Source organism: Sciurus carolinensis, chromosome 14 (genome assembly GCF_902686445.1).
Source record: "Sciurus carolinensis chromosome 14, mSciCar1.2, whole genome shotgun sequence".
NCBI classification, from domain to species: Eukaryota; Metazoa; Chordata; class Mammalia; order Rodentia; family Sciuridae; genus Sciurus; species Sciurus carolinensis.
Genome location: NC_062226.1, coordinates 6,157,263 through 6,174,523, shown reverse-complemented (window position 1 = coordinate 6,174,523; position 17,261 = coordinate 6,157,263). Strand labels below are relative to the sequence as shown.

The 17,261-nt window shown below is 57.1% G+C and overlaps 2 protein-coding genes and 1 long non-coding RNA gene across 4 annotated transcripts; 1 reads left to right on the top strand and 2 right to left on the bottom strand.

Annotated features, from left to right (window-relative positions):
• Positions 1–1,273: 1,273 nt before the first annotated feature.
• On the bottom strand, positions 1,274–7,240 carry C14H9orf50 (chromosome 14 C9orf50 homolog). Its single transcript, XM_047525450.1, has 7 exons — positions 6,727–7,240; positions 6,429–6,519; positions 6,201–6,317; positions 3,622–3,773; positions 2,059–2,218; positions 1,728–1,908; positions 1,274–1,558 (listed from the first exon to the last, which is right to left on the bottom strand). Exons 1-7 carry the CDS (start codon positions 7,238–7,240, stop codon positions 1,403–1,405), a joined length of 1,371 nt encoding a protein of 456 aa, XP_047381406.1. The 3' UTR covers positions 1,274–1,402.
• Positions 7,241–8,884: 1,644 nt separating this feature from the next.
• LOC124964189 (uncharacterized) lies at positions 8,885–10,129 on the bottom strand. The gene is made up of 3 exons (XR_007104891.1): positions 10,107–10,129; positions 9,913–10,026; positions 8,885–9,340 (listed from the first exon to the last, which is right to left on the bottom strand). It is a non-coding gene; the product is annotated as an uncharacterized LOC124964189 (long non-coding RNA).
• A 448-nt stretch (positions 10,130–10,577) lies between these two features.
• On the top strand, positions 10,578–17,200 carry Ntmt1 (N-terminal Xaa-Pro-Lys N-methyltransferase 1). 2 transcript variants are annotated; one of them, XM_047524064.1, is made up of 4 exons: positions 10,578–10,724; positions 14,532–14,747; positions 15,463–15,715; positions 16,408–17,196. In XM_047524064.1, the coding sequence occupies exons 2-4, from the start codon at positions 14,586–14,588 to the stop codon at positions 16,662–16,664; spliced, it is 672 nt and encodes a 223-aa protein (XP_047380020.1). In that variant the 5' UTR covers positions 10,578–10,724; positions 14,532–14,585; the 3' UTR covers positions 16,665–17,196. The 2 variants fall into 2 exon arrangements, with proteins under 2 accessions (XP_047380020.1, XP_047380021.1); XM_047524065.1 differs by lacking the exon at positions 10,578–10,724 and having other exon boundaries at positions 14,553–14,683; positions 16,408–17,200.
• Positions 17,201–17,261: the final 61 nt, after the last annotated feature.

Sequence of the window (17,261 nt, the reverse complement as noted above, 5' to 3'; positions counted from 1 at the left end):
CGGCGCCGCGCGAGGGGAAAAGTTTCCGACCCCGGAGCGAGAGACTGAGAAGTTTGGGCCGCGCCGGGCGGCGCCAAAGCCAGGCCAACACTGCCCCCGCGTGGGCGCGCGAGGCCGCTGCAGCCGGCGGCCGGGCGGGGAAACTGAGGCGCAGAGCCGGCGCGGTGGGCTGCTCAAGGTCACCGCGGGGAGGTGCTGTAGAACCCGCCTCCTCCGAGTCCCGCCGGCTCTGCAGGACATTAAATCCTGAGTTAGGGAGAAGGGCTGCGCGTGAAAGACAGATACGGGGCGGGGGGCGACCATGCAGCGACTGAGCCTGCTCCAGCCCCCGTGCGGGGTCGGGGCTGAGGGCTAGCCCATCGCTTCCCCCGCAAGGTGTGTCCAAATTGTGTCTAGATCTGCCACCTGCCTTTCTTCGAGCCGGGGCGCCTCTCCATAAAAGGCTTCCGGCATGCGCAACCCATCGGGGCCCCAGGGTCACCCACCGACCGCTGTTCAACCCAAATCCCACCCTGAGCAACCTGTTCCCTTTTCAAGGAGGTGCCCATTGTGGATCCCATGACTGATTCCTCACTGGCCAGGAGGTGGCGATAAAGACCTGGATCCGGACCAGGACCAGGGGATGGGGGCAAAGGGCAGGGAGAGAGGAGGAGGGGGCTCAAACTCTGCCCAGGGATTGGCACACAGGTGTATGGGGACGTCCAGGTCAGTGCAGCAGCCGGACCACACTCCAGGCAGCACCTACCACCTTGTCTTTCCATGCCCCCAACACTGCCCATCAGGCAACAGCCTGCCCCATGCTTGCCCTACATGAACCAGGTCACGGGAACCCACAGGAATGTACAGCTAATGTTTGTCCACGCACAGGGCTTTTTTTCCTGGACTGGGGTCTGGATGCCCTCACCCCATAGAGGAAGGTCAGCAGATCAGCCTCTGGCATCAAAAACAAGTGGGGTGAAGGGGTGGTCCTTCTTCACCTCAGGCTGAGAGCACGGCTGGGACCCCTTTTGAGTGTGATCTGGTCTAGGTCACCAGACTGGCTCCAGGTTTGAGGCCCTGCAGGGCCTCCCACCTTCCAGCAGGAAGGTTCTGGGAACAAGCCCGGAGCCTGAGGAAGCTGTGGTCCCCCACTCAGCCCCGTCCCTGCTGTGAGTCTAGCCCCATCCTCCCCCAGCCCTGGAGCCCCTGGAGCCCCCATCAGGCACCGAGAGGCTTGTACTGAGACCTAGTGGCAGATCCCGGCCACCTGGAATGTGCGTTTATTTGTGGGGCAAGGGGACACTTTTCTCACTGCCGGGCCTGGGTGCTCCCCTGGACTGGGGCTCCGTGGGCATTCTCCTCCAAGCCTGCTGCAGGACTGTGGAAGGCAGGAGGAGCTGGTAGCCCTTGGGGTGGCCTCGCTTCAGGATGGACTGCAGCACCAAGTTGGGCAGGAAGGACTCCTAGAGTGAGGAGGGTCAGCTGGGCGCTGCCGGGGCCTCAGGCAGGAGCCGGGGCTGCCTGGGGCCAGCAGGATTCTGCACCGCCGCCCGAGGGGGCAGGTGCTGCCGTCAACCCCCTGTTACAGACGAGGAAACTGAGATGCAGACAGGCGCAGGGCCTGCGGGCACTGCCGGACAGCCCGCCCCCTCCTGCTGCCCCTACAGGGAGATAGGAATGCACTCCTGGCCACTGTGAGCCCCCGGCGCACACGGAGCACTGGGTGGCAGCTGCCAGCAGGTGCTCACCAGCTTTTGCCTCCAGGAGCCGGGCAATCTGCCCACCTGATCCAGGATGTTGAGGGTGTCCAGGGAGGTTCTGAGGGGCCCCCTCTGCCTCTGGGTGGGGGCCCTGGGGATGAACGGCCCTGGCAGCCGGCTCTTCACGGAGGTGTCCTTAGAAAGGTAGCCCTGCAGCTCCTGGGGGAACCTGGGGGAGACAGGAGCCCGAGAGCTCCGTGGACCCCAAGTCAGGTACCCCATGAGGCTCAGCCCCCAGCCCTTCTGCTGCCAAACGGAGAGGGCTCGGGGCACGGCCCGTCAGTGCTTGTGAGTCCCGTCACCTTCCCCAAAGCCTCACAGGCGCGGGCAGTCCCAGCACCAGGAGCTGGTCCTGGCTTCTTCCTTGGCCCTGGGGGATACGGCTTTGGGCAAACTCTCCAGCCATTTCTGAATGCTCCCGAACACCTGATCCGATAACGCTGGCAGCAAGGTGGTCCTGCTCTTGATGTTTGACGGGACTGGAGGAGAAAGGGCACTGTGAGTCTTGCCCTGGGGGGATACTGGCACCCCCTTCCCTCCTCCCTCTGGCAGGCAAGGCCGGGCAGAGCCCTGTCTCCATGGCAACCCCAGGCTCCCCAGTGCCTCTGGCTGCTCCAGAGAAGGCTCGGGTTTTAAAACTGCTTCGCGTGACTATTGTGCTGCTATTATCCAAGCTGTGCCCCCAATACCCACACTCTAGCTCCAGCCCCAAAGAGACCCCCTTTCCTGCAAAGCGATGGCCAATCACCCTCCCCCCACGGAAATCCCAGAGACCATGCTGAGAATCCTGAGGAGAGGCAGGGAGGGGTGTCTCTCAGCTGGGAGCCTGCCTTGGTCCCAAAGCTGCCATTCAAGCTGGTCAGGGATCCAGAATCCTGCAGTGACTGCCCGGGGATGGAAAGGGTGGCTAAGTGCTTCCTGAGGCCCATGTCCCTAAGTCCTCTGCGGGCCCTGCTGCTCTGGGGTACGGCTCAGCTCCTTGTGGCCAACAACCAAGTGTCTCCCAACTGGCATTCAGGCTTATCCTGTCCTTGGGTTTCCAGGGATACTCTGCCTTCTACTCCTAGCTTCAGTGTCACCTCCATAAGCCCTTTCTGCCTTGTTTTCCCCATCGAACAACAAGAAGTTGGGTGAAAATCATGACAGCTTTGGTCTCCAATTTCCTGTGACTCTAAGGAGGCTAAATAGGATCCCTCCTGAATCAGCAAATGTCCTATTTTGCAGGACGACGAACAGGGAAGTTTGGGGGCAGCCATTTCCTGAAAGTGCATATAGCAGATGCTGTGGAGGTGTCGCCTCCTGGAAGCCCTAGTGCTGCTGGATTTGCAGAGAAGGTGGAGCTGCGTAATGGTTAGCCAGGGCAAGGACTTCCACCTCTTCCCTCCTGCCTCCTGCCACCCACGTCAGTGACCTTCCTGGAAACTGTACCAACACACACGTCATTACATCCGTCCCTGGAGGACTGAGAGCAAACTTATGCCTAGGAACCTGGACCTGGTGGGCCTGAGATCCTGTGGGCTGCTGGGGCCAACCATCCCCAGCAGAGAGGTTTCCTCTTCTGGTGGCTTCTGGACCTTTCCCAGCCCCTGTGTGCCGGTGTGCAGTGAGGCAGTCACAAGTCCTTTAGTGGTGGCCAGACCTGGGCAGCCTTTGTTTTCTGGTTCATACTGCAGTTGCCCCCTGACATCACATACCTTGGGACACTCTGCTTGGTCCTTGAAGGTCACCCGGACACCCTCTGAAGAGGAATTTCTCCACAGGTACTTCCTCTGCAGAGCCAGGGGCCGCCCTTGACTCTGGGAGCCCAGATTCACAGCCTCTGCCCGCTACACTCCAGGATGGAACTTTCTGGAGTCCCAGGGTTCCTGTCCTGCCTGCTTACCTGCACAGCGGCGCTCCAAGTAGCGGAGGGTGCTGTCTCGTAGGGTCTCGTCAGCAAATCGGACCCGGAAAGGGCAACAGCGCCTGCGGTACCCCAAGCCTTCCCCAGAGGAGTTGTGAGCCTTGGCCTTGGGGACCTGTGTGCTGTGGAGCCTGATGAGAGAGGGGTAGGGGGAGCGGGGCCTGAGCATGAAGCCCCCACTCCACCCGACAGCACAGACCCCCAGACCGGTCTCCTGTGTGATCCTGAACAGGCAGCTCCCCTTGTCCATAAGACAAGGAAGCAAAGCAGCCCTAGCCACAGCTGCCGGCTTGGCAGATCACGACCCACCTGGAGGTCACGGATCCCGGGAGGAATGCCCACCAAACCCACACTCCCTCATGGGATATGCTTTTTCTGCCCATATTGTAGATGAAGAAACTGAGGTGCAGAGACTTTGCAGTCACACAACTGGAAAGGGATGAAGCTGAGATCCGCGTCCTGGTTCCAGAGCCGGCAGGCTCATGTAGCAGAGGAGTGAGCAGGAAGGGTAAGAATTCACACCCAGGCGTCAGGTGGTCCTGGCTTTCAATCTGGACTCTCGGGCCTTGGTTTCCTTGTATGTAAAATGGGGGTGGGCATCCTGCACACCTCAGGGTTGCAAAGACATGACGTAGGTGGAAGAGCACCCCACCAGGCACTGTCAGCTGGCTCAGTGTGAACACCCCTAACTGGCAGGGTTCTGCATCTGTCCATCTCAATCATGCCCTGTCCCAGCTGCATGTCCTTCAGCAGACCACCCTCAGATCTCCATTCTGCAATTTTCTCCTCCAAATCGTGTCTTCTGTATTACTGACGTGATAATTCCAGCCTCATATGAGTTGGATGAGTGTCAAGTGTGGCATCTAGTCCAGGACCTGGCATGGGGTTTGTGCTCAATAAAGTCTATCTGTTATGTTTAAATGTACCATAAGAGCTGGGCATAGGGGTGCATGCCTGTAATCCTAGCAACTGGGGAGGCTGAGGCAGGAGGATCACAAGTCAAGGCCAGCCTCAGCAACTTAGTGAGGTCCTAAGATTAGTGAGACCCTGTCTCTAAATAAAAAATACAAAGGGATAGGGATGTGGCTCTGTGATTAAGTGCCCCTGGGTTCAGTTCCCAGTACCAAAAAAAAGTAACATGAAATTGTAATTTACTGTCCTTCAAGGGCCAAGCTGCAGGAGTCCTGCTTGGCCCACCCAGGGCTCTGACATCCACCTTATATATAAGCATATTTATATGTTTGCATCCATTTACCTGACCACATTTTTGTGTGGATGCAGAAGGGCTGCTTCTCCTCGGCCCACCAAAGAACCAGGCAGCTGGGAGATGAGGACAGTGCCTGGCCACAGGCGTTGGGACCAAGCTAGCTAATCAACAGTCACGGGCTTGAGAACTCAGCTCTATGCTGAGGGCCAGACAAAGCCCTCCCCAAATCTGCCTGCCGTGTGAGATGGTGGTGTCTCTGCCTCCAGGGAGGGCCGCTGGAGCCTGATCTCCTGCACCCCAGTGTCCCCCACTGGGAACCTCACACCCGGTAGGTGCTCAAGTATGCACTCCTGAATGTACACGTCTGTCCCTGCCTAGTCCCACGCACGACTGACACAGATTGACACATCGGGTGAGAAGCAGTGCGCTTGTTGGTCTGTTTTAGTGTCTAGGCTGGTGAATGTGTTGCTCTTATGGCTCCTACTCTGACCCGTCGGTAGTGTCTGCGTGGAGAACTGGGGTGGCCAGGCAGAGGGATGCCGGGGTCCTCAGTGCCTCTGCCGCGTGCGGGGGCGGGTGGTATACATGGATGCATCTGTGCCGCCGCACCTGGAGCTCCTCCGCAGCGCTCTCCACCATTCCCCTTGCTTAAATCTGCGTAAGCAGGAGGGGCTTTCTGGTTTCTTCCCCTCCCCCCTTAGAGCTCTGGCCTCCAGGCCCACACAGCTCCACTGCCAGGCTCTTCTCTGACTGCCCATCTTTTATTTTCTCCACCAATATTTGATACATAGTAAAACCTAATAAAAGTTAGAAGAAGAAAGGAATGAGTGATGGTGGATGGGCTGCTGGATTGATGCACAGGTCTGAAGGCAAGACTGAAGCCTGGCTGGATGGGTAGGTGAACAAGGGGGTGGCTGAATATGCAGATGGGCACGGCCATGTGTGGACGGGTTCATGACTAGGAGCAGGCTGGAGGGCTGGACGGTGTCCAGGATTCACTAGTGATGGAAGGACTGTAGATGGTTGTCACGGACTCATGGATGGGTGCACAGAACTCTGGAAGTTGCTACATGGCTGGCTGGATGGCTGGCAAGATTCACACATAGGTTGTAGCAGAGCTGGTTCACGGATGTGATGTGTGCAAGGATGGATGGGTGGACACGAATGGGTTCAGCAATGAATTAGGAACGCACCGATGGAAGACCTGATTAATAGATGGACACATGGACAGACGGATGGATGGACGGCCCGAGAGGTGAATGAATGGATAGATTTGAGGGTAAAAGACAGGAAGTAAGGGAGGAGAGAAACACCCCCCCACTCCCGACCACTCCCCCCTGCCCCCACTCACTGGTTGGTGTTTCTGCCCGTGGTGAATTGTGGTGGATCACCCCTTTGGTGACTCAGGGACGGTATCTGATGGAGCGAAATCTTCCTACAATTGTCCTGGAAGTGTGATGGCTGACCCCTTGAAGACAAATAGGCCACACCTAGCATGAGTGGTCAGATGGTTAGAGTCTCCCGACCTGTAAGCATCCTTGGACGTCCAGTCGCCGCCCAGAAGGTCCCTGACACTTACCACAGGTCTGAGAGGAGTGGGCAGGTGTGGCACTGAGAAGAACTTCGCCGGGGCTGGAACACACACTTTTGATATCGTGGTGCTGCCGACACTGGGAACCGGGAGGGAAGTGCTTGTGAGCTAGAGGACAGTCCTTACTAGGAGCCTCTACTCATGACCCTGGGGCGTCCGCAGACCTCAGTGAGTATCTGAGACCTCAGTGAGACCCTCAGCTAACGTTAGCACCAGCCTTGGAGCCGCGGGTGGCGAGCCGGGCCCTAACTCCCGCCCCAAGCGCCCCCGCCGGGCCCAGCCTCACTCTGCGGCTCGGGCTGCTCCGCACACTTCTGTTGCAACTGGTGCAGGAACTCTCTGAACCTGCTGGGGAGGAACTCTCCCAGCAGCGCGCCCAGGGGGTCCTCCTCGGCCACACCTCTCTGGGGGTCCTGGCCCCGCCCAGGCGGGGGGCACCGGCACGCGCACCCCCGCGGCCGCTCGGTGGAGAGCAGCGGCGGCAGCAGCGGGGTCCTCAGCCCCGCGCAGTCCTCCGTCGCCCGCGAGGTCACGGTGTGTAGTCTGGGCAGGCGCGACGGGGGACTCCGGACGCCCGCCCGGGGCTTGGTGTCCCGCTCCTGCCACCACGAAGAGTAGGCCCTGGAGGCGTGTGAGCCCCCTGAGGCTCCCGCGCACCCCTTGCACCCCGCGCAACGGCCGGCTCGGCGCTCCGGCGAGGGCAGCTTGGGCAGCACCTGGGGTCTCGGTCGATCGCCAGCGCCGGGACACCTCTTGGGCGCCACCTGCTGGGGCCCCCGGCCGGGGTGACGCCGGAACATGCTGGGCGCTGAGCTCAGCTCAGGACGTCCTCACGCCAGCCTGGGCGGTGGGCGGCGTGCGCGCTGGACCGGAGGGCATAGGACAGACCCGGGTGCCCCGCGTGGGGCAGTGCGGCTTGGAGTAATGCCACCGGCTTGGCGATAGAGAATGGCCTAAGGCTAGAACCCGCTCAGTCCCTGGTTCCCTCTCCTGGAAAAGTGGTGACGGCAAGAGTACCCACCTTTTTGGGTTGCTGTGACGTTTACATGAGCAAGTACATGTCAGTCGCTTGGAATAGTGCCAGGCACATTGAACATACTCAACCGAGGCAAGCCGCCATTCTTATTATGTTCAAGACGACTAGTATTTGGGGTCTTGGTTCCACTCATTAGTTTTGTAAACTTGGGGAGCCAGTGAATTTCCCCAAGCGCTCTCTCCCTGCGCTCCTCTGTGGGCACCTGCCTCTTTGTGACAGTGGAAGGGCCCCGCGCTGGTAGAAAGCACCTAGCATCGTGGAGGCTATTACTGTAAGCGCTCCACGCAGAACTAGGAAACCTGGAACCATCCTGAAAAGAGGAGGCCCCCAGCCCCAGCAGCCTCCCAGTCCTGGTGGTGCATTAGAAGCCCCCTCGCAGTGTGAGCTTGCTGAAAATATACCCAAATTTCTCCCCATCTCCCACCCCGGATTCTGATTCTGTATCTGGGGTGGACTAAGACAGTTTTGGGGTCAGGGGCTTTGGGCATCAACCAGGATCTCCTATTGAGCTACATCCCAAACCGACTCATTTATAACAAGCCCCCATCATCCTCTTGGGGAGGGAGAGCCTCGGTCACCCCCCTCAGCTCTGGCGCTGGGGGTCTCCGAACCTGCTTCCTCCCTGCCACCCCCCACCCCCAGATTGTTGTCAGCTCTAAGCTGGCTCCTGGGTGTTATCACACTCACCCTGCTGGGGTTCCTGGGTGAAGCCAGCAAAGGTCCCTGAGGTTAGAGCCCTCTAACAGGCTAGTCCTTGGAAGAGTCCATCTTCCCCTGAACGGTCCCTCTGCCAGCCCCTCCCAGCTGCTTCCTGAGCATCTTCAGAGTCATTGTGATCCGCCTGTCCTCACCCATGACCATCGGAGGAACAGTGGGCACTGAAGCCTGGAGACAGAGGGCGGGGCCCTTAGCCCCTGGATGCCAGTCTGCAGCCACAGGGCTTCAGCACTCTTGGCCAGGGCAGCCCGGCCTGAGCAGGGAAGCGGGGACCTAGGGTCCGCCACCCTTTCCAGATTCAGGAAACCAAAGTGGGTCATGTTTGGCTGGGTGGCTCTGGAAGTGGAACATCCACCTGGAATGGGTGAAGAATACAAAGAGGCCTGGAAACTCGGAGAACCAATCTCACACCCATGCCTGCTCCTTTTTTTTGGTGGAGAATTCCAGGGATTGAACTCAGGGGCACTGGACCACTAAACCACATCCCCAGCCCTATTTTGAATTTTATTTAGAGACAAGGTCACTGAGTTGCTTAGTGCCTTCCTGTTGCTGAGGCTGGCTTTGAACTCTTGATCCTCCTGCCTCAGCCTCCCAAGTCACCGGGATTACAGGCATGTGCCACCTTGCCTGGCTCCTTGCTTCTTTTTGATATATGATGCTGAACAAGTTTATCCCTTCTCAGGGTTCCATGGAAAAACAGAATCTGTGACTCTTGGCTGGGTGCGGGCAGGGAGGAAATTCATGTATTGTGACACGATATAGTTTAGACAAGTATTTTACAGGCATGGAATAATTTTATAACTTGAAAATGAAATAAAATGACTTTGTCATTCAAAGTACAGAGCATCTTCCTGGAGGAAACATTATAAAAGATATTCCATTTTCTTTTTTCGTTTTCTTTTTCTTTTGCAATGCTAGGGATTGAACTCCGGGGCAATATGCCCCTGAGCTATATCCCCAGCCCTTTTTATTTTTCAGTTTTGGGACAGTGTCTTGCTGAATCGCTGAGGCTGGCCTTGAATTTGAAATCCTCCCACCTCAGCCTTCCCAGCAGTTCCGCTCATATTGCAGGTGTGCACCACTGCACCCAGACAGTACTCCATTGTTTGTAAAGTTCCTCAACTAGGTTTGGAGAGGCATGTTTCCTCTGGAAGTTGGAATATCAAGTGGGAGAGACAGAAATGTCAATATTTAAAGGGTATGAGTTTTTTTTTTTTAAATGGGCAAAGAACGCTATATTAACTAGATGGTTTCTACACAGCCCTCTAACCCTTGCATTCTGCAAATATTTATTGAGCAACTACTATGTGCTTGGAAATTCAGAGATGTGAGAAGCATCGAGGTCAGGAGGCTGGCTATACCTGGCTTGAGGCCTGAGTGTGGAGAAGGGTGTCCTCTTCCATTGTTAGGAAATACAATATGGATTTTAAACACCTCCAGCAATCAAAATTGCCTAGGATCTCTTCCAGAGACATAAAAAATGAAGCTTGAGAGAGAGGCCCAGACCAGGAGAACTAGGTGTGGCCTAGACTAGAGGGGATCCCCAACAACATGTGCACAAGCAGGTTTAGGGGACTTAACTGCAAGTGGGACTTTCAGCACTCCCCAGTGTTCACTGCATTAAAGCACACACTTTTTAAGCATCCGTTGTGTGCACGGTCGAGAGGAAGGCATTGTAAATCTCACACCAGGATGTTGGTTTGAGAGAAATGAACTTACTTAGGTTGAATACTCTCGTTACAACATCTACCATTTCCTGAAGGCAGGACGTGTAGTATCCCATGTCCTGCGATATCCTCTGAACATCGGAAGTCTAGTCATGATTACATTCATCTATAGAAGAGGAGATAATTATTACGTTCATCTGGCAGAAGAGGAGGCTGACGCTGGGAGAGGTTAACAGGTCTACCTACCTGCAAGCTCCCGTTTCCAACGCAGCTGTTTCAAGGTTCCTCCAGAATTTCTATGAATGGGGGGTCCAAAGGAAGGACAACCTTTATGGAATGGAAACTCCATGAATTGTTCTGTATATTGGGTCGGCTGCTCCCTGGCACAACCAAGGATATTTCTTTTCCTTCAGTTTTTCTTTTTTTGTAAATTACTTTAAGATGCTAATGGAGATGGGTGAGTACCAATGGCCTCTTCGCCCTTTTTCCCCAGTGGAAAACAACACTCGTTTGTTAAAGGCCAGCCTTGCAGCCTCCAGCTGAATTGGTGCACGCGCAGGAGGCCAGGAATGATCAACGCAGTTGCCACTTCTGTCCCTAAGCAGGGGGGAAGTCCTTCTACGCAGGAAAGAAGCTAGGTCCCCAGCATGCGGGGCGGGGCGAGCCGGTGCTGGGGCGGGGCTGCGCGTGGCCCCGCCCCCGGGCGCCCGGAAGTGACGTGCGCGGACAAAGGCAGCGCGCGCCGCGAGGTGTGGCGTCTGGTGGCCCGGCGGAGCTGCTGCGGGCTCGTGGGGTTCTCGCCGCCGCCGCCCTCGCCCGCTCCTCCTCGTCCCCTTCTCCCGGCCCCGGGAGCCCTAGCCCGGGGTGAGTAGCGCGAGGCGGGGCGTGGGGGCGGCCGCCGGTGCCGGGTGCGGGGAGCCCGACCCCCAACTGCCTCGGCGCCCTGAGGCCCGGGTCGTCACGTGACGCGGCGCGCGCTGGCCGCGGCCCCACGTGCGTGTCTCCGGGCGGTCCACAGGCCGGAGCCGGGGTAGAGGAGGGAAGCCGCGGCAGGGCCCTCCCTAGCCAGGCCGCCGCAAGCCCCTTCCTCTCCCTGAGCCTCGGTGCCTCCTGAGATGAGCAGAGCTCCCACTCGGAGGTTGACTGCGAGGAATCAGCGCAAGGTTCGGCGCTGAGTCCGCAGAGCCCAGTGCCGGTTGCTTACGCGTTGCTATCATATTTAACCCTGGCCTAGCCCCAGCCCCGGCGAGCACAGGTGCAGCTCAAAAGAGAGCTGCTGCCTGGAGCTCTTGAGGCCAAGGTCAGTTTGATTGCGGGGAGGCTGCCATCTCGAAAAGCCCAGGTTCTGCTGCCCACCAGCTGTGTGATCTTTTTTCCCTCTGGACCCGAATCTCTCATGGGTACATTAGGTGATTGAAGCCGCTGGTGTCAGAGGCCCCGATGATGGGGCGGGGCAGGGCAGTGTAGCAAGGTTGTGATGTATAGTATGGTTGCCCAGTGAGATGGGTTGAGCCCCAGGGGAGAGACTAGGGCAGAGATAAGAGTCACTTAAAACTGCTCCTGATGTCCTGTGTGCTATTTTAATCAATTTCTGTCCGTACACTGGGGACTGGGAGGGTTGCAGATACCTGTGTCGTGCTCCCGTGAAGGCCAGAGACGTAAGATCACCAGGACAGCCTCTTAACCCCTGCAGTGGTTCTGGGCCTAGTGGGGAAGAAGCTGGTGCCCTGCCCTTGCTGATTTTAGAGTCTGCTTTTTGACCGTCGGTGTCCAACAGAAGCCCTTTAAGAATGTTTCAGCACCCTGCAGTCTGCATGATATTTCGGAGTGTTTTCTTATTTGATTTTCATAACTGGCAGAGTGGCTGAGAATCCCATTCCTGATCTCTAAGCAGGTAGAGAGTGTGTGGAGTACCTCAAACTTTTCATATGCCCAGTTATCACAGCCTTTCTGTAAGGTCTGTGTCACTGTTCCCACTGTATGGAGGAAGAAACGAGGAACAGTGGGGTCGAATGTTATCTGAGCTCACACAGCCAAGATTCAGGCCCGGTTGGTGTAACTCCATCGGCCTTTGTTTTCGGCATCACCCTCCCCCCAGGTTTTAACTGCTCCCTCTTCAGCCTTTCTCACCTGGTCAGCTGCTGTCTGCACAGGTCCAGGGAGCACAGGCTGTCCTCCAGGCTGCCTTAGGCTGGCTTTTGCCTCCCGTTGCTCTCAGACTTTCTCTTAGGAATATCATACGCTGGTGACAGTTCAAGCACCTTTCTCTTCCCTGGATCCTGGGAGAAGACAAGGGGCTGGGGCAGCTGCCCAGGTGTCACTCTAAACACTGGAACACGTGGGAGATGGCTAGATGACCTCGAGGATGTCCAGCTCACATGCTGCCTGCCATGAGGCAGACAAGGGAGCAAGGGTTTCCTTCCTCTGAGCTGGCCCAGCTGCACACAGCCCTGCCTGGGCCCTGTAGCTCTTCACGGTGCTCTGCGGCAGAGTGAAGGGGGACTTCTTGTTGGGCGCCCAACAAGCTTTGCTGTTTCCTCTGGCTCCTAGGAACCTCCTCTCCACTCACCTGCGGACACTAGAGGAAAGGCCAGGTGCGGACAGGACCTTGGAAATCACACTTATTTATGAATTCGTTTTTAGAGTAAATGTTGGAGTTAGATTTGCCGTTTCCTGGCCTAGATATGCCTTCCCTAGATGACTCATTCCTAGAATCTGTGTGCAAGTGGGAGTCTTGTAAATTAGATTATTCAGGGGATCTTGACATTTAAAGGAATCATTGTTGTAAGGCTTTTGGTAAAGCAAAAAATTGTGTTGTTGGTGATAGCCTTCAGTATTGTCAGTTTTGAATGGTCGGACTTTGTAGGGTTTCCTTAAAAGTAGAAGTGGCTGTAGCCGTGTAAGGCTCATTCTTTCATTCATTTGACAGCCAGGGAACGCCCCTGCTCCTGGACAGCTTGCCCCACAGGAGGCAGAGTGCACCCCCCCATTAAGTGTTTGGTAGCCAGTTTTTCTGTCCATTTGCTGCGAAGTGAAGCTTTTGGTGACTATGCATGTGCTAAGTGGGGTAGCAGAGAAACTGTGCCATGGATCTTGGGATGTAGCTGTCACTCTCCAAGGACCTCCCAGCACAGTGGGGCACAGATATGAACATAAGGCCAGCAGTTTGCTGGGACTGTGGGCAGCACAAGGGGCACAGGGTAGTCCTGTGGAGCCCGGTCTGGGTGGAGATCTGCGAGAACAGTGTGGCAGAGTTGGTGTGTCCTCTGGGTGATGGTGGAGGGGCCGGAATGCGGTTTGTGGTGCCTGTTGGCAGGGAGTGTGCAGCCCACTTGGCCTGGGTCCTCACCCTTGTTGGGCTCTGCTTGGTGACATTTGGGCTTGTGACTTCTTTTTGTCAGCTTCAAGGAACAACAGTGCCACGTGCTTGCCACAGCTAGTAGGTTGCCACCTTACCTCAGGGTTGGAGCCACAGTGCATTCTAGGCAGTGTGCTGTTTTCTCGTCCCAGTCACCGCTCCGGCCGTGGGACCTTGATGGGGGGCATTGTGGTGAGGGGTGGGAGGCGTGGTATTTAGAACCAAGGGCCCTCCAGCCTGCGGTCTTGGGCTCCTCAATTAGCTGTCTTCTTGTGACCCCAGGCCCCTCTGCCTCAAGATGAAGTGGTGGATCAGACTGCAAGTTGGTTCAGGATCTCACGAGGGCTTTGAGCAGGCTTTTCCCTGGGCCCTGTGAGCAGGTTCTGTAAAATCGGGCCTACAGAGAACTGGGCCCTCCTTGGGCATATGGGTGTGATCACCTCCGTTTTGCTCCCTCAGCAGGACAGTGTGCGACCTTGCCTATGAAGAATGCCCTGATCTGCTGCAGGAGTGGGGTCTGGGATGGAGAGGAGGGGCCTCCTGGCAAATGGCAGAGCGTTCGTTCTAGTCAATGCTGAGGGACAGAAGGGGACAGTGTGATTCCAGGTTGAAATACACCCTGCAGTTAGCCCAGGGCGTTGAAGGACTCACTTTACACGGGCGGCCCAGGGAAGGCCTCTGTGAGGCCATGCTTGGGCTGACACTTAGGCTGGCATCACGTGGCGGGAAGAGCTGTGGGGGCGCGCTCACTGCATGCTGGGCCCCGACCTCTTCCTGTACACGGGGCCCCTTGTCTGCAAGCTGGTGGTGGTAGTGCCCATACCCTGGGCAGTCAAAGCGCCGAGGAGTCATCAGCTGCCCCTGCTGCTACTGCCTGTCCCGCGTTAGCTGGCACTGTCACTGCATTTCCCAGTTCCCCTGCCATGGGGTAGTCCCCACACATCCCCTTGCTCTTGGTTTCCTGCTATCGACAGAGGAAACCCAGGGCCCTCTGCATGTACTCTCCACGCCTGTCTCCTTCAGGATCCTCTCCCTCCTTTCCGTTTCATCTGATGGCACACGTTGTCACCGTCACTGCCTCTGCCGCAGATTGTGTGCGTGGGGGGGATCCCCATGCGGAGTGGGCCTTGTCCTTCTCTGGGCTGCTGGCCATCTGCTGTCCAGGAAGGAGTCCTCCATCTTCCGGAGGGGCTGTCGTCAGAGGGTGGAGCAGGGTTAGCAGCCCCAGTGTTCTGGGTGCCTGCAGGGTTGTGTGGCTCAGGACCCCTGGGGTGGCACCTGGCCGGGCTGACTTGCTCCTTGTTCTCACCCAGGAGGAGCGCCCTTGTTGAGTGTGGAGCTTGAGCAGAGCCAGAGCTGGTGACAGCATGACGAGCGAGGTGATAGAAGACGAGAAGCAGTTCTACTCAAAGGCCAAGACGTACTGGAAGCAGATCCCACCCACGGTGGACGGCATGCTTGGGGGGTATGGCCACATCTCCAACATCGACCTCAGCAGCTCCCGGAAGTTCCTGCAGAGGTTCCTGAGGGTAGGCAGGTCTGATGTGCACTCCAGGAGGAGAGGCTGTGGCTCTGGTGGCACCGGCGGGGCTGCATGGGGAGCCACCTGCACATGGAACACTGCCAGCTCTCTGGTCCCCATCAGTGCCTGCCACTAAGACCCTAGAGCTGGGGGTGGGGGATTGCAGCTTCTGGACTCGACTGTCTCAAGACTACAGGCAGGATTGGTTATGCTGGGGCTCTTAGGTGCTGGAATGGAAATCTTGCTTCAGACTCTTCCGTGTAGTTGGGGACAAGGGCTCCTGTTGTGTCCATGGGTACTGGGGCATGGGTGACGGCCCTTCTGCCCCCGCAACCTCCTGGTTACTTGCTGGGCAAGCTTGGTGCTGGTGGCTGGAGCCTCCTAGGCCCGCTCCTTGTCTCCCTCCTGGCGCGCACTGAAGGGTGTGGCACCTTGTTCTGTCCCGAGCGTCCTGCCACCCACTGCCCATCCTTGCACCGTTGTTCACCAGTTGACCCTCTTCCAGTTCCCTTTGAACCCACTGTGCTGTTGTTTTCTGAGGTCTTGGGAGTGAAAGATTGATGCACCTGTTGGTTGTCACCTTCATGTGGAAATGGCCCTTCTCCTTAGAAAGAGCAAGGCCCAGCAAGTGTCTGGTGACAACGGGTGCTGGCTCCTGACTCCAGGAGGAAGGCTCCTCTGCAGTGACAGGGTCGCTGTGAGTTGTGCTCTCTGCTTTTTAGGAAGGCCCAAACAAGACAGGAACGTCCTGTGCTCTGGACTGTGGAGCTGGCATTGGGAGGATCACCAAGCGGCTGCTCCTGCCACTGTTTAAAGTGGTGGATATGGTTGACATGACAGAGGACTTTCTGGCCAAGGCCAAGAGCTACCTGGGGGAGGAGGGCAAGAGGGTAAGGAACTACTTCTGCTGCGGTCTGCAGGACTTCAGGCCGGAGCCTGGCTCTTACGACGTGATCTGGATCCAGTGGGTGATCGGTGAGTGTCCCACAGCCCTCCCCACCTGCCTGCACGTGCCCTGCCACTCTAGAGTCCCCAGGCCCTTGGAGAGACGGTCTCAAAGGCAGATCTCCTCTCCTAGGCTCTTTTAATCAAATCCTGCCATCTGTCCAGGGGCAGTTTTTGAAAAATGTTAAATGGCAATGCCTGTCTGCATTCAAAGAAATGAAACAGCTTTGTTAAGAGTTTTTTAAAGGAAGGTCGAAGAGTCTGAACTCTGGCTGCCTTGGCAGCTTGCTGGAGCAGTCCTGCTGACACCGCAGCTTCGCCTGCGGGTTAGGCCAGAGGGTGCTATGCCCTGGCTGAGGACGTGTTCAGCCGGCAGCACAGCCCTACCATGGCCCCTCTGGGCCTGGCCCTCCCTGTACACTGTGGTCCTAAGAAGACCGTGTGGACTGTAGGGAGGGCAGTTTCAGGTGTTCCCGCCTCACCCAGCGCTCTGCCTAGTCTGAGCCTAGGAGGGCTGGTGTCTGCAGGCCGGAGGCACCTTGTCGGGTTCCGTCCCAGCTTCAGGGTTAGAGTGTGGTTTTGCATAGGGAACCTCTGAGCTCTAGTGGCTTTTTAAACGAACAGGGCTCAGGATTGCTGACCAGGTGGCTGCACAGTGCTTCGCATGCAGGGGCAGCTCGCACTGGCCTCACCCCTGGTGACCATGCCTTCACCCTCCACAGGCCACCTGACTGATCAGCATCTGGCTGAGTTCCTGCGGCGCTGTAAGCAGGGCCTCCGCCCCAATGGCATCATTGTCATCAAAGACAACATGGCCCAGGAGGGTGTGATCCTGGACGATGTGGACAGCAGTGTGTGCCGGGACCTCGACGTGGTCCGCAGGATCATCCGCAGCGCAGGCCTCAGTCTCCTGGCTGAGGAGAGGCAGGAGAACCTCCCTGATGAGATCTACCACGTCTACAGCTTTGCCCTGAGATGAGCAGGAGAAAGCCAGGGACCAGAGCCAGGGTGGGGGGTGCTGGCAGCTGGTGTGGCTCAGGAGTGTCAAGGGGCCGCTAAATATATGTCTGCTGTCCACTCGCTATAGACTCACTTCTTAAAAGGCAAAGTGGGAGCCGCTGGGGAGGGCTCTGCTGAAGCAGACAGGCCACACCGCCTACTTGACGGGACCTGGTGATCGCTCCAAAAGTGCCTGCCTGATGGGGAGTCACCTTAACTTAGCTAAAGAGGCCCAGAAGTGTGAAGAAATGTCTTCACCTAGAGCAAAGCCAGGTGGGGCAGCTGAGGACATCTGCACACTGCTGGCTGGATGGACCCAGAATGGCACCTGCCGGGCGGAGCCACTTATGGGAACATTCATGGTCCAAGACCGTTCTGGTGGCAGCTTCGCGATGGTCACAACAGCCTGCAGCCAGGGGAGATGTCTGGCCTCATCTTCACTGCACTTGGGGTTCCTTCATGGCAGGCATTTGCAGGCAAAAATAAAAGGGCAGATCCCTGTACTTTTAAGGCCCTTGCCAGTCCAGAGTGGTGCTCTGTGGGGAGTTGTCCAAGTGCTGCATCTTCTCGCCTCCCA